This window comes from Rhinatrema bivittatum, chromosome 7, assembly GCF_901001135.1.
Source record: "Rhinatrema bivittatum chromosome 7, aRhiBiv1.1, whole genome shotgun sequence".
Classification (NCBI taxonomy): domain Eukaryota; kingdom Metazoa; phylum Chordata; class Amphibia; order Gymnophiona; family Rhinatrematidae; genus Rhinatrema; species Rhinatrema bivittatum.
This window is the reverse complement of record NC_042621.1, coordinates 279418429-279446363: the sequence shown is the minus strand read 5'-3', so window position 1 is coordinate 279446363 and position 27935 is coordinate 279418429. Positions and strand designations below refer to the sequence as shown.

The 27935-nt window shown below is 43.3% G+C and overlaps 1 protein-coding gene and 1 long non-coding RNA gene across 4 annotated transcripts; both read right to left on the bottom strand.

The window, feature by feature from the left end:
- Positions 1-215: 215 nt before the first annotated feature.
- Positions 216-27740, bottom strand: LOC115095954 (glutathione S-transferase omega-1-like). 2 transcript variants are annotated; one of them, XM_029610336.1, is made up of 6 exons: positions 27587-27740; positions 26141-26249; positions 25534-25756; positions 22038-22139; positions 6473-6576; positions 216-678 (listed from the first exon to the last, which is right to left on the bottom strand). In XM_029610336.1, the coding sequence occupies exons 1-6, from the start codon at positions 27645-27647 to the stop codon at positions 525-527; spliced, it is 753 nt and encodes a 250-aa protein (XP_029466196.1). In that variant the 5' UTR covers positions 27648-27740; the 3' UTR covers positions 216-524. The 2 variants fall into 2 exon arrangements, with proteins under 2 accessions (XP_029466196.1, XP_029466197.1); XM_029610337.1 differs by lacking the exon at positions 27587-27740 and adding an exon at positions 26651-26674.
- Positions 6650-14320, bottom strand: LOC115095955. 2 transcript variants are annotated; one of them, XR_003857920.1, is made up of 3 exons: positions 10038-14320; positions 8865-8949; positions 6650-8709 (listed from the first exon to the last, which is right to left on the bottom strand). It is a non-coding gene; the product is annotated as an uncharacterized LOC115095955 (long non-coding RNA). The 2 variants fall into 2 exon arrangements; XR_003857919.1 differs by lacking the exon at positions 10038-14320 and having other exon boundaries at positions 8865-9326.
- Positions 27741-27935: the final 195 nt, after the last annotated feature.

Sequence of the window (27935 nt, the reverse complement as noted above, 5' to 3'; positions counted from 1 at the left end):
CACTTAAAAGCACATTGAGGCTATATATAGAAGCCAATTTTTTTATATATTGGAAAGAGGAAAAAAAGATAAGTCATGAACTGGACCAATGATTAAAAGTTGGGGTAGTATTCACTAGGTCACAAGTCACCCATCAGTGAAGGTCCTATGATGTACAGCTCGTATTTGCCGTGCTACCTGCAAATACGTTCTAAACAAAAACAGAACCCAGACCATTTCGTTCAGACCTTTTATTTCCAATACACCATTTACCTCTCCAAACAAGCTGACAAGTGTGCAAAAGATGAATGAAGTCCCAAGTCATGCCAATATGCTGTCTTCTAGCAGAAGAGGGCTTGTAACATTGCAAGATTGGAGTTTTAACTTTCAAAAGAGTGCTCACTTTCTAGATGGTGATTGTATTCTAGTAAAAAAGGTCAATGGATCCAGAGTTTGAATACACAGAATCCTACCACAGCTTGAAAGAATGCAAGGGGCAGGTAAGAGACCTGAACATACCAGAAGAAATACAAGGACTGCAAGTTTCATAGCCCAAAGTCCGCACACTCAGGATCTCTTGCCATATACAATTCCATAAAGCCTTTATGATCTTCAGGGCTGGTCAGTAACTCTTTAACAGCTGGATCGTCCATCATGGCTTCAACCCACTTTTTGAGCTTTGGGGCATCATTTAAATATCTGTTAAAGAAAACAAAACATTTAATATGACTAATGAAATGAGAACATAAGGGGTGCCATGCCGGGTCAGGCTAACAGCCAATTAAGCCCAGCATTGGGCAAATTAGGTCACATGTATTTGAGATTGTCCAAGTCTGCCTGATTTTCAGGATAATTGACAGCAATTATGCACAGGCTGTGTCTCCAATGCAAATCGTGAACAAGCTGAGAACATGACTGGCTGGGGGGGATACTCCAGGATAAGCTTGGAAGGACCTGCCCAATCCCTTCCCTATTGCTTACTGCTAAAAGGGAAAGGTGGCAGTACCCAGATCTGCCTGGCTAAGCAGCAGTTAAATGACTTCAGAAAGGAGACAAAATAGTGTTAGGACGAGTGTATCAAAAAGGTCTTACATGAGCTGTTAAGATACAGTTTTGACAGCTTCACATCTGCCTGCACACCTGGGAACTTGTGTCTTTGGCTGCCCTGATTGCAGATGCAGTGGGGGAGCTCTTACACCTCTGTTCCAGGGAGGACCAGCACCCCCCCCCCCCCCCCCCAATGTGTCATAGCTCTGACTTGGGTTTCAGCTGAGGGGGGAGTGAGTGAAATTCCTGGAATTGTAGCTGCAGACAGCTCTCCCCCCTCCCCTCCTTAGTGTGTTCCAGGCTTACTGATGCAATAAAGAGGGCTGGAGCCTTCTAATGCCTCCTGGGAGACCCAAGTCAGCAACAGATTCTTGGAGTCTGAAGTCTGGAACGTTCCAGAATGTCTTACCTTCAAAGTTGAGGATACTCCCAGCTAAAAAGAGGGCATAGTCCTTACTAAATGTGATGTCCATACGAACTTCTGTTTTAGTGGATGACCAAAGAACTGGACTGATTTCAGAGGCCTTTAACATAGCTCCAGATAGGTAACTCCTAGAGGCGTGTAGTCAAGATTTTGGGTATCAAAGTATTTGCCAAACCAAAACAGGGCCTCCTCAGGCCCCTTCCCCCAAGCCTGCCCTGCAAAAGAGTGTGGGGGTGGGGGTTGGGGGGACCTGTTTGGCCTCCACCTGCCCCTTTCTGTAACAGGAACCCCCATGGAGAGGTTCTTAGGGAAAGGGGCAAGAGAATACTTCACCACCTCCTCCATTGCTTGAGAAGGCACTGGCCAGCTCCAGACCAATGCCAGAGTGACAACAAAACTGCACCATCTCCGGGCCAGCCAGCACTGCTTTCACATGGCCACACAACTAAATGGGATTGGCTGGGGGGGCCCCCCCCCGACCAATGTCATTTATAAGGGATTTTCACTAACCAGAACCCCAATGAAAGAGGTAAGTGAGATGCAGGGTAGGCCCAGCCCCAATTTTGCAGGTTGGGAGTGGGGGTCAGAGGAGCCCAGGAAGCAGATGAGTTTTGAGCAGCCTTTCCTTCAAAGACTTGCTGTTTTGAATAGAAGATGGCATGGCCTATTTTAGTGACTGCAAATCCCTGGCCACTGAGTGCACCCTTGTATGGGTGCTGTAGTGACCGTTACACTGATTTGCGTGAAAGAAAAGTGGTAATGCTAAAGAGGGGCATCGCCATTGAACATTTTTCTAGTCAGAATATAGGGGGGGGGGGGGAGTTTGTGGAAGATACCAGAGTCTGCAACAAGGTAGAAACCCAGGGGTGGTGGCCATTTAGTGACAGAGGAATGGTCTACTCAAGGCAGCAGTACAGTATGGAGGTGAAGTATTTCCATGCACAACACAAGAATCTGATGGCAAAAGCCAGAAAGATGTTCAGTGGATAATGAGGCTAGGTCAGCAGAAAAAGGCATAAGGTACTATTGCCCCTGCACCTTCAGAAGGTTATGAACCAGATGGCCTGTCAGTGGCCTTTGTAAAGCACAGGAGGACAGAAATCTTACCATGCCCACCCTGAGTAAAGGCAGGCTAGCATAGAAGGTGTCCATGCACAGGATGGGAGCCTCTCAAGGAGGTGGTCCTGCCCGGAGAGGGAACTCAGGAACTTTACAGGAGTGCTGAAACATGGAATAACTACTTGAGGTGGGGACAAGGACAGTATGAATTCAAGAAAGCAGGGAATATGCACAGAGGATCTGTGGGCATGCTGGGGTTGTAGATCAGAACAGTATATGGTCTGCCATGTTTCTATTATATAGAACATGTTTCTTATGCAAATAAGATACTTGATGGGCACTTTTACACAGAGGCCTTCTGTATTAACAGGATACTCTGGTATTTTATCTAGATGCAGAAATCAGAACAGCACAAGGGGCCATTAGCACAGATAATTGTGCTAATGGCCCCTTTTACTGACTGACCTGGTAGTTCTGCTTTAGGCTTCCAGCTCCAATTAGAGCCCAGGCTGGGATCTAGATTCATGAGCTTTGATTTACTATAACTGGAATATTCTCCCCCTTATACTAAGCCCATTTGTTACAATAGTCTTTTGTAAGGGGCCATGGCTAAGCCCAGATACAGCTGGACTGTCCACCCCCATCCAGAGCTGTAAGTACTCCCCATACTTTAACAGCGACAGTGACAGATGCCTAGGGTAACCTCATGTCTGCTGACTTGGCTTTCAGCTTATTATTCAAGTTAGACTAGCAAATATGATCTTTAGCAGATATAGCCCAGATGAGCATGGGTTCTCAAACCAGTCAGGTTCTCAGGATATCCAATGAGTTTGTACCAGACAAATTTGCATTCACTGCTTTTGTTGAATGGAAGTCTCATGCACTATGGGTATCCTGAAAATCTGACTGGCTAGGAGTGTCAAGGACTGGGCTGAGAACCCCTGCTCTAGAGTAACAAGTAGGAAGGTCCAAACAAGCCTTCTGAACAGAGGTCTCCTACTAATAACTGAAAAAAAAAAAAAAAAAAAAAAAAGACACCTTAAATGTAAGCTCCTACCCATAACAACTCCAGCAAACCATGAAATTGCTATGTTCGGAACTCTTAACATACAAATGTCTTTTACTGCCCTCCAAGCCTCCTTGAACTAAATATATCACCGCTAATAGAATTCTTCATAACACTTAAATACAACAAAACCCACAATAGTGTTGGGAGATTTCAACTTACATATGGATGTACACCCTTTATCAAACACCTGTCAAACCTTAAAGGACATAATGACAGCCCTAGGGTTCACATTAATTACTGACAATCCAACACACAAAGCAGGACACTCCCTTGACCTGACCTTCATAAATAGCTTCTTAGAACACATTAAAACAAACTATTCACAAATCCCATGGTCTGACCATTTTTTAATACAGTCCACCATTAAATATACAAGACCCCAACCAAACCAATAGAATTTAAATACAGACCGCCATTTAACATTGAAACCTTAGGAAACAAACTAGACTAAGAACTAAAAGAATCTGAGTTTAAAGATGGACACTCAGCAACAAATACATGGATAGAAACAATGAACAAACTAGCAGATGAAATCAACCCAAACACATCCTCAAAGAACCTAAACAAACCCATGGTACAACCAAAATATAACACAAATCAAGCAAAATCTGAGAAAAAAAGACTGGAAAAAACACAACTAATGAAAACCTAACTAGATACAGAAAACACCTAGCCTACTACAAAAAAACAATCCGAGACAAAAAAATGATACTATAGAACACAATTTTTCAAATAATCCTAGAACATTATTCACCATAGTAAAAAACTTTACCAATGACAACAGAAGCTCCCAAAGAGTTACCTGAAAACAAATGCAACAAAATAGCTCAATACTTCAATGACAAAATTAGAAACCTCAAACAAAATTTCAAACACAAAACAAGAAATCAAAATGCACATGAGAATACACATTGGTCCACATTTGAGGAAATAACTGAACCCAAAGTTGAAACCATGTTAAAAAAGATAAACCCAGGCCCACATGTAATTGACACCATACCAAACGACAAACTAGCCAACATAGTCACCCCCACATTAACAAAAATCATAAACCTCTTAAAGGATCCCTTCCAGACGTGCTAGCGTTATCCCTTATTCAGTAAGAGACTGAAAATGTGCATCCAACCCCCCAAACCTAAATAGTGCCTGCAACATGCAAATGCATGTTGATGGCCCTATTAGGTATTCCCACATGATTCAGAAAACAAAAATGTGCAGCCAAGCTGCACATTTTGCTTTCAGAAATTAGTGCCTACCTAAAAGGTAGGCGCTAATTTCTTCGGGCACCAAGAAAGTGCACAGAAAAGGAGCACCCTCTGACTTAATATCATGGTGATATTAAGTTGGAGGTCCTGAAAGTTATCAAAAGTAAAAAAAAAAAATAAAAAAAATTGAAGTCTGCCCACGGCTCGAAAACCAGATGCTCAATTTTGCCGGTGTCCAGTTTCCGAACTGTGGCTGTCAGCAGGCTCGAGAACTGATGCTGGCAAAATTGAGCGTCAGCTGTCAAACCCGCTAGTGTCCCTAGCACCTCCTTTTGCCTGTTTTTACTGCTGGGCCTAGTTTGCATAGTGAATCGTGCGCACAGGAGAGTGGCCTGTGCCGGGAGAGTGGGCATTCGCCCACTCTCCCATAGACTTTACTGTATCGGCCCATAAGTTGGTAAGTCTTCTGGGGCAGGAAATGCTGGATTTTACCTGAATTGACAGCTTTGGAAAAGCAATTAAATCCAGCTCTGACTCCCCCACCCCAAGTTGTCAGCCAAGTACCTTCTGGGCCCATATCTGCCAAGTTATCCCTACCTATGTTACTATGGACTACTTTTCCAAACATGCTTGAATGCTGTTGCTATCACCTCTGCCAATAAGGCATGCCAAGCAGCTATCCAGTAAACAAGAAGCTTCCGACACCTCAACCTTTTAATCCAGCTTCACCACCTGCCTTCTTGTCCTTTAGCTTCTATAGCAGACCACCATGTCTGTCATATCCCCTTCTAGAGAACTCCAAATGTATTCTGTAATATTGGTCTTGTAGGCCATGCGCCATCCTGGCAGCCTTTGATGTTAAGATGTGTGGCCTCAAACAGGACAGAAGTTACTAGCATCTTGTGCAGGTAATGCCTTCAGGCAGGGGGGCTGTGGTGCAGGAATGCAGTGACAGGTGATAAGGAGTTGAAGTACAGTAGTTCTGTCCACTAGCCTCACTCCCCCAATTCCCTGCATGTTATTGCCTGGGAGAGATATTCTGCAGAGGTCTGATTAATGTACTAGTTTACCAGTAAACTATTCCCCATAGATCTGGGATTTTACAGACCAAACTGCTCCTTTAACACATGAAAGTTAGTTTCCCTGCCTCCCTCAGATCAGAGATAGCGCGAGTCCCTCTTCAGCTAATGTGTTCCAAAATGCAGATTTGGAAACAAATTCACTAGCCAGTTAAGGACTTAGCATTTTTCTAGGTTTATAGAAGATCTAGAAATATGGGGCTCTGTTAAAAAATGTGGAAAGTTTGGAGGAGAGACTTGTATGGGTGGAAAGTTTGGAGGAGATCTAAATCTGCAGACAGTCCAACTTAGCAAACTGCTTCAGCCACAGGATTCCTGCCTGGTTTTTAATGTATGAACTTTACATCACCTTGACTCCAAGGTCACAGCTCAGACACTGGGCGTGCACAGGCTATACCCACATCTAACACCAGACATCCCAACAGCAAAATGCATGAGCTAGAGCCATCGTATCCAACCCAGCATAAGAAGCCAATGCCTAAAGAACCCAGTCATGAGTTTTAAAGCTTCAATCCTGTTAAAACTGCCATTTTCATTTAAGTTCAATTCATCAAAAATCACTTCATAGCTGTACAAAACATCTTAATTCTCTAAAAGTAATGCATCTTACTCTCCCATGCTGAATGGTGCCAGACGTTCAAACCAAGGCCAAATCATGTAGTCCACCATAGATACGGAGTCTCCCCCAAGGAACTGAGTGTCACCAGGTACCAGCTGAAAAGACAACACAATGGCTATATTTGCAGACTAAAATTTTCCTACAAAAATCTGGAACAAGTTTACCCCCCCCCCCCCCCCCCCAATTTGTTCTTAACATTAAAGTTTCCCCCAGGAAATTACAGAAAGTGGTGCTATAAGAAGTGTGATTTATATAGTCTGGTACAAAACCAGATATTTAGAACAAGTTTCCTTTGCTTCATTGGGAAACTAATTCGATACACCAGATGTCTATGCAGTTTTCAGGATTTCTACAATGCATATGATTTAATTGCATATAGTAGAGGTAGTGCATGCAAGTTTCATGCACAATTGTAGAAATCCTGAAGACTGACCAAGTGAGGCTGTGGACTCCTGCAATTCCAAAATCAAAGGGAATCTGTCTAAGCAGTATGGAGAAGTTATTTACCTGAAAATTGTTTTCCTTAGTGTAGACCGATGGACTCAGGACCAATGGGTTATGACCCCTGCCAGCAGATGGAGAGATTTCAAAAGCTGATGTCACCCTAGATACACCCTTTTGGTATTCTCTTCAAAAGCCACTGGACAGACTACTGAAAAAACTTGATTTAAAATATGATTAAAGACAACCATAACTGTACTCTGAACCCCTGCAAGAACAGATGCCCTGACCTAGGGGCTGGATGGCTGCTTACCCATCTCTTGGAACAGATCCACTCCATGAGCAAATCCTGCCCACAGCTGACCAAGAAAGGTGCCAAGTCCCATCTGTCTACAGTAAGGAAAACTGAATCAGGTAAGTAATTTCTCCATTTCCTAGCATGTAGCCAGATGGACTCTGGATCAATATGTACAAAAGCTACTCCTGATCAGGAGGGAGGTTGCCTGTGGTCTGGTTAACACTGTCCTTGCACAGGCTGAAGCTTCTCTAGCCTGTATGCCCAGGCAATAGAACTGAGAAGGTGTGCAAGGACCATGGTACCACTTGGCAGATACAGGAGACCGCAGTCTACCTGAGCTCTAGTGGAATGAGCTTTTACTTAAGTTAAAGGCTTTCCTGCCTCCATATATAGCTCACTGGATTAAGGTGGTCACACCTGGTAGCCCACAAAGCTGGTTCATCTTGCTTTCTTCCACTGTGAAGGACAAACAGGTAGTCTGTCTTTTGGACTAGTTGAAGCTCCCAGATACCACACTACACTAAAGTCTGACATTCAAATAGAAACAGGATTCTTCTGCATCCTTGTGCTTATCTAAGTATGGCAACAAAATGGACTGATTTGAATCAAACATAGAAATGACGGCAGAAGACCAAACGGCCCATCCAGTCTGCTCAGCAAGCCTCGCGCTTTTTTCTCTGTTACTCTTGGCTCTTAGTAACCCTTTGGTTTTTTCCCTTCCAACGAGGCTACCTTGGGCAAGGGTAACTGTACAAAGCTGTAATGCTCCTGGACACAAATGTCTGTAGTTCTGAGATGTGCATATAGCCACCAGGAACACAGTTTAAGGTTAATAAATGCAAGGAAAGACTGCAGTATCTGAAATGAGAGCCCTGACAAATTCTAGTACTAGATTGAGATCCCACAAGAGAACAGACTATGATGTGCTTCACCCCTTTCAGAAAAAGGGGCCATAACCAGATGAGCCAGGTTCTGTTCACCTTGCCCCTGGTCAGAAAATATTTTCCTATACTAGGATAACTACAGGTATTAGTCACTGGTAAATTCACAAATAGTATACCTGTATTTGCATTTCAAATTTTATTCCTTATGTTATTTAACACACATCCTAATGCATTCATCTAAACATCGTATTTTTAAATTAATACACTGTTACACATTAACACATAAATGTTACATAAATATTGCAACAATCCCTAATTACAATGTAAACATCCACTTAATCCTGTTACAATGTAAACAAATGTATTTCATAAACACTTTTATGGCAGATATCCCTAAATTTATCATATTCCTTTCAATGTCAATCCCTTTTCGATTTTACTTTAATTGAAGTCCTTCTTGATCTTAACTTAACAAATGTCCCGACATGAAGCTCCTGTTTCACCCGTTGGTTTCTTCAGGGGATTATTGTACTCACATCCAATGACTTCTAAATAATGTCTTCTTAGACATGACTCCACTTTCCAAGTCAAAGTTTATAGGGAACCTTAAATCAAAATTTTATATTAAAAAAATCCCATTTATACATCCACCATCTAGCTCCCCACATATATTCCATAGAAAAATTAACCACACTAAATAAAGCTCAAAACTTCAGTTAAAAATCACCCTAGTCATTGTTACTGTCATCATTGCACTCACCTATAATTTTGTTCTTACATCAATTCTTTTCCAATTCCACATTGCAATTCCTCATTTCATTGCCATCTTTCTTTCCTTAGTTACACTATCAATTCAAAAAATAAAATGCCACTTATCAATTTAACCGACCATATTATATATATTTCCTGTTCTATCAATCTACTAACCTGAAGCCATTTCGTGTTGTCGAAACTTTTAAACACCAAAAAATTTCCACCAGATTAACCGCTCAAGATTTCCACTATCTGTAAAGAATACAACGCCACCACAAAACTGCATCACAACCCACATTTTAGTTTTCCTTCAAAGTAACTGCTTACCTCTCCTTCCACCGGTGAACAAATGCTGCGACTGCACACAAATCACCAACTTACTACCACTTTTTAAATGTCCTCACGTCAACTTTACGTTTCCCGCCCCGAACATTCAAACTCCTCCTTGTCCAATCCCTTCACTATATATATATATATATATATATATATATATATATATATATATATATATATATATATATATATATATATATATATATATATACACACACACACACACACTACTCCAATGTTCCTGATTCAACCCCCCTGGTTCCACTGTTCCCCATCTATATATAAATTGCTGTTCCTTTTGTGTCAGCACCCTCGAAATATTTCCTCCTCTCTGCAATGTCAATTGGTACAGTACACAGAATTTCAATTCTTTTATGTCCCTTCTTATACCAATGATTAACCAATGGTGCTTTATTTTTTTTTATCCGAATGTTACTGAATGTTCCAATATCCTTACTTTAATAACCCTTTTTGTTTGGCCAATGTATAACAATCCACAGGGGCACATAATCACATATCACTTGAGTGGATTTACAATTGAAATATCTTGTTAAGTAATATTTCCCCTGTGGATGGAATGCTTATAAATTTCACTTGTACATATGGGCAAACCGCACAACCTTCAGAAGTGTATGCACAACCTTCACAAGTGTACTGCCCCCTATCATCTCGATTCTCACTATGATTAGGCAGAACCGAAGAGGTTAACATATCCCTTAGAGATCTTTTTCCTGAACGCAAAAATCGGTAATTCTCGAAACACCCCCTCATCCTGTAATACTGACCAACATTGATTAATGACTGATTTAATATTAAAACCCAAATGAGAGAATGGAAAGGTACACACCACTCTAGTCAATGGTTCCTTTTTTCTTGTAATCAGTAGATTGTCTCTATTGGCATATAATGCCTGTTTAAATGCTCTTGATAACTTTTCATATATCCTCGTTCCAAAAACCTGTCATCTCCTGTGATCTCTCTCTGAATTCTTCCACAGTTGTACATAAGCATCTCAATCGTAAAAATTGCCCAACCGGTATATTTTCCTTTAACCGTTTAGGATGGAAGCTCAAATTCCAGAGGTGTATTTCTGTTTTCTGTAAAATTGTGGTACATAATTTTTCAGCGACCTTATAAACCCTCATATCCAGAAAAGATACTTTGTTTATCCCCTTTGAATTCAAACTGTAAATTACTATCCCTTGAATCCAAGCCTTCAACTCTTCTAGTCTTTGATCCGTTCCTTTAAATATAAAGAAAACATAGTCAATAAATCTCTTCCAAGTTAATTTCATTCCAAAATTGAGATTGATATATGTCAGCATTTTCAAACACTGCTACATATAAACAGGCTACCGATGGGGCCATTGAAGACCCCATCGGTATACCTTTAATTTGATGGAAATATTGATTTTCAGATTGGAAGAAATTTTATTTTTTTTTAATTTTTTTTAGGACTACTGTTGATAATTGGGATAAATCTTCTCATTCTAGACATCTCCATTTCCTCCAATTTTTTGTATGATCTGTACCGCCGAATCCTGGGGGATATTTGTATATAAGGAGGATATATCAGCTGTTACTAGCCACCACTTGTTTTATACCATCCAATTGGTTCACATTGATAAAAATCCACAGAATCTTTAATATATGATTTTATCTGTTGAACTACCGGTTGTAATAGTGAGTCCAAATATTTAGATATGGGTTCGAATAATGAACCATACCTGAAACTATCGGTCTTCCTGGTGGGGCCAAAAGATTTTTATGTACCTTTGGTACTGTATAAAAAACCGGATTCACTGGACACTCCTCAAATAAATAATCACCTAATTTCTTATCTAACACCTTATTTTTTAAAGCCCCTTGTATAAGTGAAAAGAGCTCCATCTGAATCCCCTCAGTGGGGTCCTTATCCAATGGGTGATAGAAATGTGTCATTTAGTTGTCTATATACTTCTCCTGTATACCTTCTATCCATAATTACTGTTGCACCCCCCCCCTTATCCGCCAGTTTTATTATAATAGTTTTATCATTTTGTAAATTGGTCAATGCTATCTTCTGTTCCCTTGTGATATTACTGTAAACTGGAAACTTCGTCAATTCCAATTTCCCAATTCTTAAGCACCAATTTTTCAAAAAACTACTATAAACGGATCTTGAGGGTCCAGGGGAGTCCACTGCGACCGTTTTACAAATCTTGTTACTGTGTTTCCTCTTGCTCACAGCTAAAAAAAATACCTTTTGAGCTTTAGTCTACGAAAAAATTTGTAGAGTTCTACTCTCATCTCAAACGAATCATATTCTGCTGTGGGCACAAACTATAATCCCTTATTCAACACCTCCACTTGAGATAATTCTCGGGATGATAAATTTATGACAGATCCATGAATCACTTGTTGTACCTCTGAATCCCATGTTTGTTTGTGGAGTTTTGATTGGCAAGGTTTGAATGTTCGGGGCAGGAAACGTAAAGTTGACGTAATCACGCGAGGACATTTAAAAAGTGGTAGTAAGTTGGTGATTTGTGCGCAGTCGCGGCATTTGTTCGCCGGTGGAAGGAGAGGTAAGCAGTTACTTTGAAGGAAAACTAAAATGTGGGTTGTGATGCAGTTTTGTGGTAGCATTGTATTCACATTCTTTACAGATAGTGGAAATCTTGAGCGGTTAAAAGTCTGGTGGAAAAATTTTTTGGTGTTTAAAAGTCGTGTAGAGAACAGACAACACGAAATGGCTTCAGGTTAGTAAATTGATAGAACAGGAAATATATATAATATGGTCGGTTAAATAATTGATTATAAGTGGCATTTTATTTTTTGAATTGATATAGTGAAAAACGTAACTAAGGAAAGAAAGATGGCAATAATGAAATGAGGAATTGGAAAAGAATTAATGTAAGAACAAAATTATAGGCGAGTGCAATGACTAGGGTGATTTTTAACTGAAGTTGTTTTGAGCTTTAGTGTGGTTAATTTTTCTATGGAATATATGTGGGGAGGCAGATGGTGGATGTATAAATGGGATTTTTTGAAAGAAATTTTTGATTTAAGGTTCCCTATAAACTTTGACTTGGAAAGTGGAGTCATATGTCTAAGATGACATTTAGAAGTCGTTGGATGTGAGTACAATAATCCCCTGAAGAAACGAACGGGTGAAACAGGAGCTTCCTGTCGGGACATTTGTTAAGTTAAGATCAAGAAGGACTTCAATTAAAGTAAAATCGAAAAGGGATTGACATTGAAAGGAATATGATATATGATAAATTTAGGGAACATTAATTAATAGGGATATCTGCCATAAGTGTTTATGAAATAATCCTGTTACAATGTAAACAAATGTAAGTGGATATGTTTACATTGTAATTAGGGATTGTTGCAATATTTATGCAACATTTATGTGTTTGATGTTAATGTGTAACAGTGATGTATTGTTAATTTTAAAATATGATGTTTAGATGAATGCATGAGTGTGAGTGTTTGGAAATATAGGATGTGTTTTAAATAACATAAGGAATAAAATTTGAAATGCAAATACGGGTATACTATTTGTGAATTCACCTTGCCCCTGGAACAGGAGAACACCAGTACCTGGACCTTCAAGGTATTAAGGGTCAAACCTTTATTCAAGCCATCCTGCAAAAATCCCAGAATTAGTTGGATCCCTGTGCAGTGGGAGAGTCTATATGTCCACATACCATGGATGCCTGGGCCAATCTGGAGCTACTAGTAGGACTAGTCTCCTGTGGCACTTTATTCTGTGAATTATCCTGCCCAGCAGGGGTCACGGAGGGAAGGTGTATAGCAACTCTTCTTCTGACCAAGTCTGAATGAGAGCTTTGATCCCCAGGGACCACTGATCTGAGACTGAAGAATCAGGGAAACTTTGTTGTGAGATGTGGCTAGTAGGTCAATGGACAGGAGACCCCAGTGATCTATCAGCTGAAAGGCTTTGACTGACTCTCCTGGACCCAAAGTCTGCTGATGTTTTTCCTACAATGTGGGAGGCTGAGATCTATAGATGTATTTCCACCTATCCCATAAGCTGATTGCCTGTGACACTTGCTGGCTTTTGTTCAACCCTGGTGGTTGATGTAGGCTACTGTTATGTTGTCAGACTGCTTGACCCTGGAGTCTCTAGCTGAGGTGTCGACATCAAGCAGACTGCCCAGGCTTCCAGGCAGTTGATGTTCCTGAGTGCCTCTTCCTTGATACAATGTCCCTGGGCTGTCAGTTCCTGACAGTGAGCTCCCTACCCTGCCCAGCAGTCTTTAAATGTAGAATTTCTCCTTCCAAAGAGTGCAGCAACCCCCATAAGGAGAGGTATGTCCACTATCTGCTGGAGACATATTGAAGGGCTGAAATCACTGCAAGGGTGTATCTAGGTGACGTCAGCTTTGAAAGTTGTCTCCATTTGACAGATGAGCATAACCCATTTATCCTGAGTCCATCTGGCTACATGCTAGAATAAGCTTCTCAACTTAGTTGAATGTCTTGTCACTGAATTTTGCACAAAAGTTCTAATTATACATAATTCAAAACCCACATGGCATTAAAAGTGAGTTACATACCACACAAACCCAGTCTAATATTCAACACATTAACTCCAGAAAATAAAACCTTTTAACAGCTGTTCCATAATGTAGCAACAGTTGCATGGACTTAATGCAAGGAAGCCCTGTAATTGTGCAGATAAGAGTAACAAAATGGGCAATGCTGTAATTGTGATGTGAAACTGATTTGAAAGCTAGCATCTTCTTTGTATTTTAACATTGTTGAATAGAGGAAAATTGGTTCTTACCTGCTAATTTTCATTCCTGTAGTAGTACAGATCAGTCCAGACAAGTGGGTTTCTTCATCCCTACCAGCAGATGGAGGCAGAGGACAAAACTTTGGGCACTACTACACATCTGAGTGCCACCTGCACCCAAGATACTTTAACAGGGTGAACTAAGCCTCTGGGATGGATGCCAAAGTCAACATTAACTAGAATTCATATTTGAAAACCAAAGGCCCAGCAGTCTTGGCACAGATCCCAAGTGGGGGCTTTGGTACATCTTACTCATCTGGACTGATCTGTGGTATTACAGGAACAAAAGTTAGTAGGTAAGAACCAGTTTTTCCTGAACATACCCAGATCAGTAGGATGTACCAGAGCCCCCCCCCTAATACCAGGCAGGAACCCAAAATACCTGCAGTCAGCACACTAAGGGAGCCACATCTGGAGCATGCACATCCACAGTATTGCTTAGTGAAAGTGTGAAGTGAGGACCAAACCATGGCCCTACATATCTGAGCATGAGTGATATGAGCTTTAAGCCCCACCAGCACTGCTTGGCCCTTAGAAACATAGGCCAAGCAAATAGTTTTTCAACCACCAAACTAAGGAAAAACTTTAGATGCTCTCCCCCTTTTTTGGTCCCCTGAATAGCACAAAGATGATCAGATCAATTGAAAGAGTTTGTGACCTTCAATAACACAACAGGGAACATTGCACATCCAAAAGATGGAGCCCATCCCATAGAGGAATCAAAGGACCAGTCTGAAATTCCCAGTAACTGTCTGGTTACCATGTCTGACGATATCTGCAGGAAAGAGTATGCAACTCAGATCTGTCTAGCCAAGCAAAAGGCTACCAAAAAGATAATCTTCAAGGTGAGAGTCTAAGGATGCTTGAGCCAAAAAATTCAAAGGGATCCTTGCAGAGAGCTCAAAACTAAGTTAAGATTCTACACCAGACTTTCTGTAAAGGGGAGGCAGATGCTTATCAGAAAATGACGACATCAGGGCAGGAAGCCAAAGACATGTCCTGAACCTTCCCTTTGAGGTAACCCAGAGCTGAGACCTGGACCCTAAGTGAGGTCAAGGCCAACCCTTTGGACAAGCCCTATGGCAAACAAGGACAAAATGTGTGGGATGGAAACCAGCAGTGGGTCCAAATCCTGTTACTCACACCAGGAGTCAAAAGCTTTCCACTCTGGAATAGGCCAGGGAGGTAGCTGGCACCCTAGCCTGAAGGAGGCTAGCAATAACTAGTTCCGAATACCCCTTCAGGCACAAAAGCCTGAAGATAAATGGGACCTTGCCATGGAAGTCCCTGCAAGTGAGCTAGATGTACCAGATATGCAAACCATGGGCATCATGGCCACTCTGCCATGAGAATCACTGAACCTGGATGAGCCTTTGCCTGAGCACCTGCACTGAGAGGCCACAGAGGGAAAACCAGGAGTTTGGTAGGCCATGGACATGCTAGAGCATTGAAACCCACTGCCCCAGGCTCCCTTGGTGCATGAAGAAATGTCTTGGTGTTGGATCTTGCCATGAAGTCCTAACAGGCACAAATGTGATTCCAGGCTTCTGCAGAAAGTTCCCACTACTGCTGGCTGAGATAATCTGCTTGGCCATTGTCCACTCCTGTGTCATGTGAGACAGCAAGACCTTTGAGATGGAGTTCTGCCCATCTGAACAAGAGCTGAGCCTCCTGGGCCATGGTGTGACTGTTTTCCCCTGGCGGTTGATGTATGCCACCGTTGAGTTGTCCAAACTATAATTTGATTTCAGACCAAGGGCAGAAGCACTTGAAGGGCCCTGCCCACCACCTATCTCCAGTTGACTGATGGATCACAACTGTGACACTGACCAGCTGCCCTGCACTAACCTGTCTAGGCACACTGCTCCCCAGCCCTGGAGACTGGCAACTGTGGTCACCACCACCCAATCTGGGACTTTGAGGGGCATTCCTTTTGCCAAATTGCTCCTTGTCATACAACATAGACTGGACCTGGCCTCCTTTGAGAGAGGCAGTGGCAGAAAATACTGTTCTGATGGGGGCTCATGAGCAAACTCAAGGCACCAGCTCCAACAAGGCCATTGATCCCAGAACCTCTAGATCAGGGATGGTGAACTAATCCTAGAGGGCTGCAAACCAGCCAGGTACAGGATATCCACAATGAGCACACATGAGAAATTTGCATCCAGTGAAGGAAGTGCATGCAGATCTCTCATGCATATTCATTGTGGATATCCTGAAAACCTGGCCTGTTTGCAGCCCTCTAGGACTGGAGTTTGCCATCCCTACTCTAGATTGTCCCAGACTTTGGGAACCAGAAGGTGAAATAGGTGATCTGAGCTTTGTTCTGGACCACCCTGTCTGCAGTGAGGAACACTCTTCCCTGATGAGTGTCAAAGTGCCCAAGTACTCCAGGACCTGAGAAGGAACCAAGTGACTGTGGCAGATTGATGATCCAGCCCAGAAACTCCAGTAGAGAACACACCCAGAGCCACTGACTGAGCAACCCTGATAGGGATGCACCAGAATCCAGTTCTTCCTCAAGGATGCCATGATAACTACCACTTTTGTGAAGTTATGAGGAGCCATGGCCCAAAACTGAAAAGGCTGGCCCAGCACCTTGAAACCTCTGGTGGTCCTGTCAAATGGGGATATGCAGATTGAGATCCAGAGGCCTAAAACTCCTTTTCAGACTGCTGCTATCACAGTACACATCTCCATCCAATGATGTGGTACCTTCAAACTCCAGTTGACCTTCTGGAGGTCCAGGATGGGTTGAAAGGTGCTCTCCTTTGGAATCAAAATAAATGGAGTACCTTCCTTGACCTGAAACTGGGACTACAGCTTCCAGATTTAGTAACCTTTGGAGGGTTTGATGACCACATTTGCTTTGGGAAAGACAGCACAACTCCAGAAAGGCTGACCTGAGAGGGTGAGAAAACTAAGGCATAGCCTTCCCTGATGACCTCTAGCACCCACTGGTCAGATGTGATCTTGGCCCACTCCTTGTAAAACTGGGACAGTGTCCGATTGCCAAATCAGACTGGACCTGCCCGACTTCATTGGGAAGACTTGTTTGCCTGTTCCCTGAGGGACCCACCTCTAGAAGACTTTCAGGAACTTCAAAAGAACTGTCTCCCTGAGGGGCTGTCATGACAGTGAAGATCTGGCAGACCTGCCAGAGTGAAAATGTTTTGCCTTGAAAATTGGATTGAGGGGAAAAAGGCTTCCGTGCTACCTTATCCTCCAGCAGCCTGTTGCCCCTGATCTCTCCCAGAGACTTCATGAGCTGGTTGAGGTCCTCCCTGAACAAGAGCATATCCTTAAAAGGGAAGGTTACACAGCTAGTACTTGGATGAGAGAGCCACTGAGAAATTTTGTAGTCACAACAGTGTCTCGCTGCCACCACTGACACTATGCTATGTACTCTGCATAAGGTCATAAGGCATTGGCCATACACAACCCCCACCTTGAGGCAAGCTGCCTGGAGTGGTGACAGCATCTCCATGGAAAGAGTGAGGCTTCTGGATCCACACAGGCACAGACCACCCACCTTGGTGCTTTAGAGCAGACACCTCAAAAACCAGTTTAAGCAGCACTTCCAGCTTCCAATCCTGCATGTCCCTCAGAGCAGCCACCCCACAACCAGAGTTGTGGTCTTCTTTGTGACTGCTGTTATGGCAGCATCCTTTTGGGATGGAGGGAATTCAAATGATCCTGCAGCAACAGATGAGCTTTGCCATCACTTTCCCCACTTTCAAGTGGGAGTCCTGGAAGTCCCATTCCTGGCTGATCAGCTTCTGGATCTTCTTGGGAATGGGGAAGGCATGGGGGGCTGTAGCCTGACCAAAACTGGATTAACTCCTTGTTATCCAATTCCTCCTGCACCTGGGGAGAAGGAGTCTCAACTCCTCCCCCTTGAACAGGCAGACCATGTGTGGGTTGTCACCCTCTGCTTCAGGCCTCTCTGATCATCCTTAGAGTCATTTGGATCCTGGGGATGCCCCCCCTCCCCCCCATCTGGGCCAGCATCCAGGTCCCCTGCTGGAGACAAGCCACCCTCATCTTGAGGGTCATTAGAACCCGGGTGTGCCGAGTGGGGGTCCCTGAGGCTGCCCCAGCAATTCTTGACTGGTCACCCCTCTGTCTTTTAGCAGAATCTGAAGGACTGTCCTTATGGCTCTTCCCAGCTTACCTAGCCAGGAAAGCCTCATGAGCAGAGGGATGAATTTGGGTGAGAAGCCCCTCTGGTCTGTCAGGATCTGGCCCAGACACCCCCTCTGCATGCTGGACTGTGGGGCACCTCTGGAGCCCCAGGATTGAGCCCCCTTACCCAACTCCCCATCCACAGGGAAGGACCAAGGGCTTGATACCCTCCTGCAGTCCATGAAGTCCTCAGTTTTGTAGGTTTGGCTGAAGCACCCTCCCCTGTGCATGCTCCATGCAAAAGGAGAGGGGGTTGGGATAGGTGGACCAGACTCTGCAGGCCTCCACCAGTGGCCTGTCATCCTGCATTTGCTAGTGCCACAGCCCAGGAGCTAGAGGGCGCACTGCTGCAAAGTTCCTACCAGCACAAAGCACAGGTGCAGATAGTGGGAAATGCACGGTCACTGCCAACAGAAAAGAGTTCCAAGATGGCAGCTCTCAGCAAGGCTTCCTGTGAAGCAGCATAGGGGTAGACAAGTTCTCTCCACTCAGGGCAGCCCTATTGATCAGCATTTGTCAAGCTGGCGTCATGTGAAAGCTACCCCAGGAAACTGACACTGACTTGTTCTGCAGAGCTTCCTGGCCTTGATAAAACTGCTTCAGAGGTCAGGAAAAGTACCACTCAGTGCAGTTGCTGCTCTGGTGCCAGAAGATGACTGATGGCAGGTTAGCAGCAGCAAGAGGGAATGTATTGAGGCTGTACTTGTTCGATCTTATGGCCCCAACTGCACTTTGAAGTGGCAAACCTATCAGAGGGGGCAGCAGCTTGATTTGCTGGGAATCAGAGCACCTTTGAGGTAGTGGCAAGCAGGTGACTGACTGGGGAGCTCAAATAGAGGTACTCTGGATTTACTAACCATCTCACTTTCTCGGCCCAAAACATTTGTTATGGCTTTAATGGGCTAAATACCTCAGATATGCCATTGGTGGAGAGAAGCTGAGGGTGAACGATTCCTGGCCAAGAGATTGTAGAAATTCAATTACGTTCAGGAAATCCAAGACCTGAAGGACTATCACAGGCAATCCTATTGTTATCTTAGCACTGGTGTGGACAGAGAATTCCTAGTCTATTTTTGAAACAGAAAAATTTACTAAGTTGTGTTAGGATGTTCTGATATATCCAGGCCCACTCAAAAGCATCAGTTTCTACTGATATGCCCAGCTGTAATACAACTTGGGGCTCTTAGATAAACTTCAATCTTATCTGCATGGATAATACAACTATGTTATGACTCTCCCCAGTTTTCTGCCTTTGACTTAAGATCTCATATCCCAATTAGCTGAATCAGCTGTAATAGAAAACATTAAGCCCTATAACCATGAGTAGTATGTGCCTGTACTTTTTCCTGGTTACTATTACTATGAGCATTGGTATTGGAACCATATGTGAGACTTGAAGTTACAGGGATATGCATGGTTTCCTTTTTTGCTGCTTGTGCTTTTGAAATTATGTTCAGAATACATTTTCTGTTCAAGCATTTGTTGATAGTTTAGTAAGCTTAGAAGAGCCAGGCACTGTTGTGGCTTGTGCCATTTCAGTGCTAGGCACCAAGCTTTCAAGAGTGAAACTGGGAAATTGTAAGCAGTTTATACATAAAGAAAACAGGACAAAGCTTAATATAAACCACCTTCATCCTCTTCAATAGGATCATTCCTGCTCGCCCACAAGTAAAATGTTTTCAATTATTCTGTAATGAAGTTCTTACCCATTGTCTCACTAGCCGTCCTAAAAGGCTTAACACTGGTCTCAGTTCCTGTTAAGCTCAGTAACAGTGGATAAGATCCAAGATGGCAATCTGAAGGTTGCATGGGGAGCTCTGCTGATTCTGTTTACCAAGTGCCATTTTTCCTAATGGAAAAGTAAAGTAGAGGCAGACCCCAGGCAGTTCCTTCAGCCTTGCTGGAAGGGCTCCTATGCAGACTATTGAAGCTCCCTTGGTAAATGCAAGATTGGTGGCTCCTGGAAGTTAGTCTTTGAATGGATGTTCACAAGCTGACCTCCATTCTGACATCCAATCATCTTTCCCAGGTGCAGCAATGGTTCCTCCTTCCCCAGGCATAGCCAAGATGGTGCACCATTACTACTTTTGATGCAGATAGCTGTTTCAATGTCTGTCGGCTGAAGTCCTGCTCCATGCTCTTTCCCTGGAGGGATGCTGATGTGAAGCCATGCAGGATGATCTTACCTGAAGGCTAGCAAGAGATGTCAAGAATCTGAGTACTCTAGTGGGGTTTGCTGGTATGGCAAGTCCCCTTCTTAGGGCTGAGGTTTCAGCTATTGCTCCCAAGTTCTCTCTTCTGCCCAGAACTAGTATTGATGCTGGATCCTCTGGCTACGTTAGATTCTGCCAATTAATCTTACCACAGATTCACAAGTTTCAGATCTCTGGCTAGATTGCAAAGTTTCTCAAGGTTGCAGTCTAGAAAAATCAGATGCTAGAGAACGCAAATTTGAGTTTGTTAAAGCTATATCCAGATGCTATAGCCAAATATTTAAGTTTATAAATATTAAATTCCCCTACATAGAGTCCATATACTATTGATATTTGAGTAGTTTGTGAAAGTTTAATTCCAGATGCTTTACCTCCTATTACTAAGGATTTTTGCTGTCTAATGATGGAAGGACAGAATGAAGTGTCAAGCATCTCATTGCAAATACAACCCAAGTGTTTTACATTAGAACATAAGACTTTCCATAAAGTTTAGGGGTGCAGGGACCTGTTTGTTACTTCCAGTTCTCCTCCTACTTTGATCCTAAGTTCAGGAAAACACTTGTTCTCAATTACTTAGATTTGGTAGGATTTAGCCTTTAGAAGATACTAGTCCAACATCCTGGTTACTAAGCACCAACTTTCCCTAAAGAAAGTTGACTATGGGTGGTTTCAAACATGCCATAAACCTTAGCTGTAAGTATTAATGTATTAAGCAGGCTAACTTACTTATCCTGGTCCCAACTTCAGGCGATCTCCCTGTTTACCTTTGAAGCAGCTCTGGCAGGAGAGCTGGAGAATGCAGGCAGTAGAGGAGACTTCCTTCTGGATCTTGTAGAGCTGTCTGGCTGCTGTTCCCCATCACCTCAGGCTCTGGACCACCAGACCCCCGACCCCCCCCCTTTTACATCTTCCAGGTTCACAGATTTGTTTCAGTTCCTCTGAATATGATTTGGCATGGGTATTACACATCTTCCTCAGTGAATACTGAAGCAGAGTTAGTCTGTTATGGCTTTGTCATCCTTAAGTGACCCTTTTGCCTCTTGATCTAGTTGTCCAACCAACTCCCTCACAGGCTTTTTACCTCAAATGTACCCGAAAGATTAGATTTAACTTCCCACAGCAAGTTTTACAAATCTTACCTTATCATTTGTATCTGACTTGCCAGTGCTTATGCCATTTCCTGTTTCTCATTCAGATCCCTTTTCCATTTCTTGAAAAATGTTCCACCTCGCAACCATGCTGGTAATTGTTTAGCCTTCCACCTTTATACATCTGGTCTGGGCTTACAAGATGGTATTTTTAAACAATTTCCATGGCCGAGGTAAATGTTTTAACCTTTGCTGTTACTTTCAGTTTTTTCCTAACCATTTTCCTCTGTCACCTTTTTGAAAGTTAAATGCTGTCACAGTAGATTTTTTTAGTGTGCTCCCTTCCAGTTAAGTCAAATTTCATAATGTGATCACTATTGACAAGTGTCTTCAACATGAAGCAGTCATGGTACAGTTTTCCATAAAATCCCTAGTTCTGCATCTTTGACAATTGCAGTACTGAAAAAATATACTAACATTTGGAAAGAGTCTACCCTTGTTCCTAAACACTCCCCATGCCATCATGAGATGTACAATGCTCCTGAAATACGAACCTGCTCAAACTTGAGGAGCTGCTCCCTGAATGCCGCTTCAGGTACTGCAAGGTCCTCCCCAGTTTTCCTTGCATGGAACACTTTGTATAGTAAGGTGACCACCTGGGAAAACCAAGAATGAAATTCATAACCAGTGTGGAAAAGTAGCATTAGGTCACTGGAAAACACAAGTTGTAGAACAAAGGCCTGGGACTGCTTTGCATTTAGGTTTTTCATGTTTAAAAAGAAAGCATTTTAGCTTTAGTGGATCAGAGATGTGAAGCGGAACTGGATTTGGGGGACCATTGGGAAATTGTTTTTCCTGTGGTCCAAATTTTTTTTTTTTTTTTTTTGTCTGTGCTGAGCCGATAACCCAAACACAGCCCAACCCTTTAAAATTAGTTTTATCCCCCATCCTCTGGACCCCTCCAACCCCCTCCCCAAAATTTTTATGTAGTTGGTGGTCCAGTGGGGGTCCTGGGAGCCATTCTACTCTTGGGCCATTGGCTGCCAGTCAACAAAATGGTGCTGGTACCCTGTCACATGCAAAGGGGCAACGGCCATCTGTGCCATTTTGTTGACTGGCAGCTGACAGCCCGAGAGTAGGAGAACACTCCTGGGACCACCAGGTACTAATTTTGGGGGTTGGGCTGTGTTTGTGTTACTTTAAGTGCCCTTTCCTGGCCCCCCCCCCCCCCCCAAACAAGAGCCCAAAAAATTGTGGGGTTTCCTATTGGGGACCCCCCCCCCCGATATCTGACTAGATTGAAAATAGATATTTTCAATAGTCAAAACTATTCACATCCCTAGATCATAGTATGGTCAAATCTACTTACTCCATCTACTCCAGATGCATGGGGTGCTACAGCTCAACTCATGTTGCAACATTGTGTAAATAGTCATGGAAGGTATTAGGTACCCTAGGTGGACCTTCAGTAAGCCTTGTGCCCTCACAAATGTTTATATTTTTCATGTAAAATCTGTTTTTATAATCTGAATATGGTCTATGTACTTTTCTGTTCTCAACCAGAAAACCTTGCCTGCCAAAAGAAGTTGGTAGCCTATATATTAGCTCCATTGTAATGTTTGAGCTTGGTCCTCAAAGCCATGAGCAAATTTGCAATATAGTAAGCCTCCTATACCAAAACAGCACTAACTGCCAGCACTCAGTAGCAACCCTACCTATGAAAAGGCAACATTAAAGTTAGACCCTGAACACCAATGCACTCATTAGGAAAGACATGCCAAGATACTACAGATCTCCACAAACTGCATGTTAGTAAAATCTTTGTCACATGCTGAACAGACCCTTAAATACAGAATAAGGAGGCCATATTAATAAAAATGGCTACAGTTCCTAAATGCAAGCTTTGAAGTGGCTTAAAGGCAGAATATCAATCAAAATGAAGTGCAAACAAACTGAACTGGAAACTGCAACAAGCCAGAATGTATGCAATGAAAGTGGGAACATTACCATCTTTAAAGCTAATTACAAGAAGATTTAAAGCCACCACCCATAACACTTAAATTTCCTCTGCTCCCCATTTCCAGACACCTTGAGCCTTATTAGCAGAAGGAAGAGGGGGGGTTTGTTGCTTATGCCACCCTTCACACTCACTAGTAGCAGCTTCCTTCTGCTCCAAAAGGCATTTCCTTCCATCACCTGTGAGCCACCTCTTCCAGGTAGTGGGAGGGAAGGATATTCCATTGCTGAGATCCCCAGCACGGTGGCACTCCTAGGCCACTTCCTAAACACCAGCCCTGTCTAGAAAGGATGTGGAAAGCTCTCCTGAAATACAATTCGAAGGACTGGAGAAGAAACCAGAGACGCAGCAGCAGCAGGGGGAAGACAAAAGGGAAAATAAAGTTTACCTTAAGCTAGCACCCCAATAGACAGTTTATAAAGCCATATCAGTACTAAGTTTTGTTGTACAATAGTTCTATTGATTTCAAAGCCTGTGACAACCTTCAAGTATAGTCAGACTCATTGTTCCAATGAGGTTCACAAGTACTGCAAGGGCCAGACATACCAACATTTACCCCGTCTATGGGAAATGCATAATGCATCAGGCATTAAGATCTTTTAGCAGGTTAGGGCTGGGCAGATTCCTTCCTTAAGTTTTACTGCAGGATGCCAGAACGCATCAGCTGCATGTTTCCCCCTGGCATGTGCTACAATTTTACAACTGTAGGACAGCATTTTTATTCACCATGAGATTAGAAGTGTGGCCTTTATACACTTTAACCAAGTTACAAAAGCCACAGCCAGGTGCAGCACCCTCAGAAATTATAAGCTCCCACAGCTACAAACCTAGCAGCAGCATTAGTTGTGTAAGGCAGCCATGAAACAGCAATCGTGTCATGCTAAATAGAAAACTGGCTGGAAAGCAAGGAGCAGTGTGTCCTAGCCTTTACCTGCTGCAAAAGGCATGCAGTTACACAGCAGTGCTGTACCTCCGAGAAGAGTTGTGGCCTTTGCATCTCATTCAACGTTAAGAAAAAAAAAAAAGTTTCTTCTGCAGCAATAGGAAAACTGCAGAGCATTTATCTCTCCCCCTTCAGGGTGAATTTAAAGGGAAAATTTAGTACTAACTAGTACAGTAAATTTTATAGGTTTCCAGCTATTTTGTATTTCATTCTCCATACAAAATCCTACCCTGCTCCCAAACTGGTCAATGTGCCCAAATCAAGTTGTAGTAGGCAGGACCCTGTGCTCACAGTATTTGCTGTTTAAGTGCAAGCATGCTGGAGACGTTGTGTAGGAACACAATCATGCTTACGTGTTCCTATATTACTGGAAACCCAATGCCATACCTGCCACAAACTAGCACTGCCCTCTCTCCCAAGGGGAAGGACATCCAGCTGCTGTCCCACATCTGGCCATAGGAGTGACAGTGTAAAATACTATACTGCCTCACTTCCAGCATAGAGACTGCCTGTGTCCAGGACACTTCTAGTCCTGGCTGTGGTGTTAACTGCTATCTTGAGCCCCCGTCTGCTGCTGCAGAGTTATACACTTCATTCTTTCAAATGAAAGGGGGAATGTTTCTTGGACATGCACCTGAACACTCTTGCATGTCCAACAGCATCTGAATCCTCTTGAGGATCAGGTGGCTCCACCTGGCAGCCTCAAGTAAACCTGCTGTAATTAAGGTTTTTAGCTCCAGGAGTTATGCAAAGATTCAGTGCTAAAGGGAGGAGTTAAATGCATTTTGGGGCACAATCCCATATGCAACTTGTTAACATGTGAAGCATACTAACATTCATGCACACTTTCTATATTCATTATGCCTGCAAAGTAAAATAACTTGAGAACACCGAAGTAAAGTACGCTTATATCATCCCCTACAACGTAATGCACAAACATGAAATGCCACCAGCTATGCAATTATTCACATTGCTAGCACACTAGTGTGACTTCCAAAAGATTCCAATGGGATGCTCTTGCCAGTCTGTGGGTTTTTTGGGTATTTAAGATAAGAGAATCTAAAGCAGAGACTGGTTTGGGAACAGGTACCGTGGAAAAGTGCTCCAAGAGCATCTTCTGCTTGGCTTTCTCATAGGGGTCTTCTGGGGTCAGCTTCTTCCCAGGGTAGCTCTCATCCAGATAGTCGCATGTGATTAGTGACTCATAGATCACCTGACCCTTTTCTGTTTCCAGCACTGGGACTAACCCAAGTGGAGCTTTCTCCAGGAACCATTCTGGTTTGTTGATCAGATTGACATTTATTGTTTCATGCCTGAAAAGCAAAAAAACAGAAAAGCTAGCTTAAAGTTTACAGACTTGTATGCTATTTTCAGGACACCCAAAGCAGGGAACAAAAAACCCTAACACCATCTTTTATGAAACCAGATTGAAAAAAGGAAAGACGACATGCACCAAGCCACAAAGCAGAATTCCAATATCCTTTTGGTCCCAGAGTGAGGCATTCACCACATTAGAACAAAACTTAGCCTTAAATAAGGCTAGAGGTGAGGTCATCCCTTGAAAGGGCTCTCATTTGCAAAGAGTGATTCTCACATTTCACTGTTCAAGTCATATCAAAATGCTACCCATGATATCTCCACCAGGCTGGATGGAACAGGGAACCAACATCTTGCAAAAGCTTTTAAATTTCACTTACTGAATTCCTTTGGCCACCAAGACAAGGCGTGATCTCTGTGCATAGGGGCAGAATCTCATACTGTAGATACGAATCAATCCTTCAGGAACTGGGCCTGGAGCAGCACTTCCTGAGAAGGAGGAAAGCAATGAGCATCTTAGGTCTGTACTCTGCATGTCATGTAAAAAAAGTGAACATACTGTATTTTTTGCTCCATAAGATGCACCCCCCCCCCCCCAGCATGGTGGCACAGGTGTGTCGTATTCCGCTGGCAGAACTTGAGTTCCCTGCCCGTCTGCTGTTCCCAGGGTGCATCTTGCTGCAAGGGTCGGCGCGGTGCAGGTCAGACATCAGCTGCTTGAACTGTGTGGGCTACGGAGGCCCCTCCAATTCAGAGGGCTGGTGGCATTTGACCCGCAGCACGCCGGCCTTTGCAGTGGGATGCACCCCGGGAACAGCAGACGGGCAGGGAGCTGTTTGAACTGGACAGGCCTCCGTAGCCCACCAGGTTCAAACAGGTGATGGACTGACCTGCGCCACGCCGATCTTGCAGTAAGATGCAGCCCAGAACTGGCGGGGAGCTCGGGCTCTGCCCGAGTACCTCACTTGCAGTCCAAAATAAGAACTTCACTCCTTGTGGTTTGAGAGAGGTCCATAAGAAGAACACGAAGGACTTGCTTCCTTAGCTAAATTCTTACACAACGAGCACTTTAAGGCGTTTTATAGTTCTATTCAGTGACAATCTCTTCATCATATACCCACCCACATACCCCTCCCCCTCAAAAGCCGACCTAAAAGTCCTCAAGGGCATACAGAGGAACGCAGCGCGATTTCAAGAAGTTTCGGAGCGTGTTCAGCGGGCTCCTTCCTCTCTCTCGAGACCATCAGGCGCCTTACCAGAAGAAAAACTAGGACAGTCACCCGGAGAAACCACACCGTGCAAGCAGCGGGCATAGATACACATAGTACATACACTTCATGTGTTAGAATTGTGGACAGTAGCCAGCGGGCGCTATAAAAAAAATAGCCAATCTATTTTTATTTTGTAATCAATGGCAACAGAATTCATAGACAGCGCTATGCTTACACGAAGTTACTCTTCAATTTTTCTACGTTTCGATTTCAGATTAATCGGATTAGACAAGTTACTTTCACTAGATATTTGTTACATCAATATTACCTTAACCCTTATAAGCGATAGACTTCGCTGTATTAGCATTTTCCTAGATCCTTAAAATTTTACCAAAAACTAGAGAGAGAGAGAGAATATTAACGAAAACAAAACCCCAGGGAATTTTTTTTTTTTGTGTGTAGAAAAGAGTTCCTTAATGCGTACCTAAACCACAGGTAAGGGCATTTACTTTGCACAGGGGGCAACTACCAAATATAAGAAAGCCACTCTCCTGAAGAGAGCTACTTGGAAACAATACGCCAGACCTCGCACGCCGGCGGGTGCCTACCCCCTACCTTCTCGTAGACTCTTGGCAGCCATGACGGTACCGTACTCCCAACACTGCAGAGCTGACATGTGAGCTCCCTTACAGGGTTAATATAACTCTCGCCACGTACCCCTCCCAGGCTGGGGGCGGCGCTTCCTGCTTTACCCGCCCTTTTCTTACACCAACGCCTGTTTGTGTAGACGCAGAAAAGGCTTTCTCGAATAGGGCTGGGATCCCTTCTCCCGCCCCCGGGAGGATTGTGGCCAATGAGTGCCCAAGGGGCGGGGCACTGCAGCTTCTTTCCCCGCCCTTAGAAAGAAAGAGGGCAAATTAAAACTCCTGGGAGGAGCGGGTGGAGAGAGGCAGCATCGACGAGG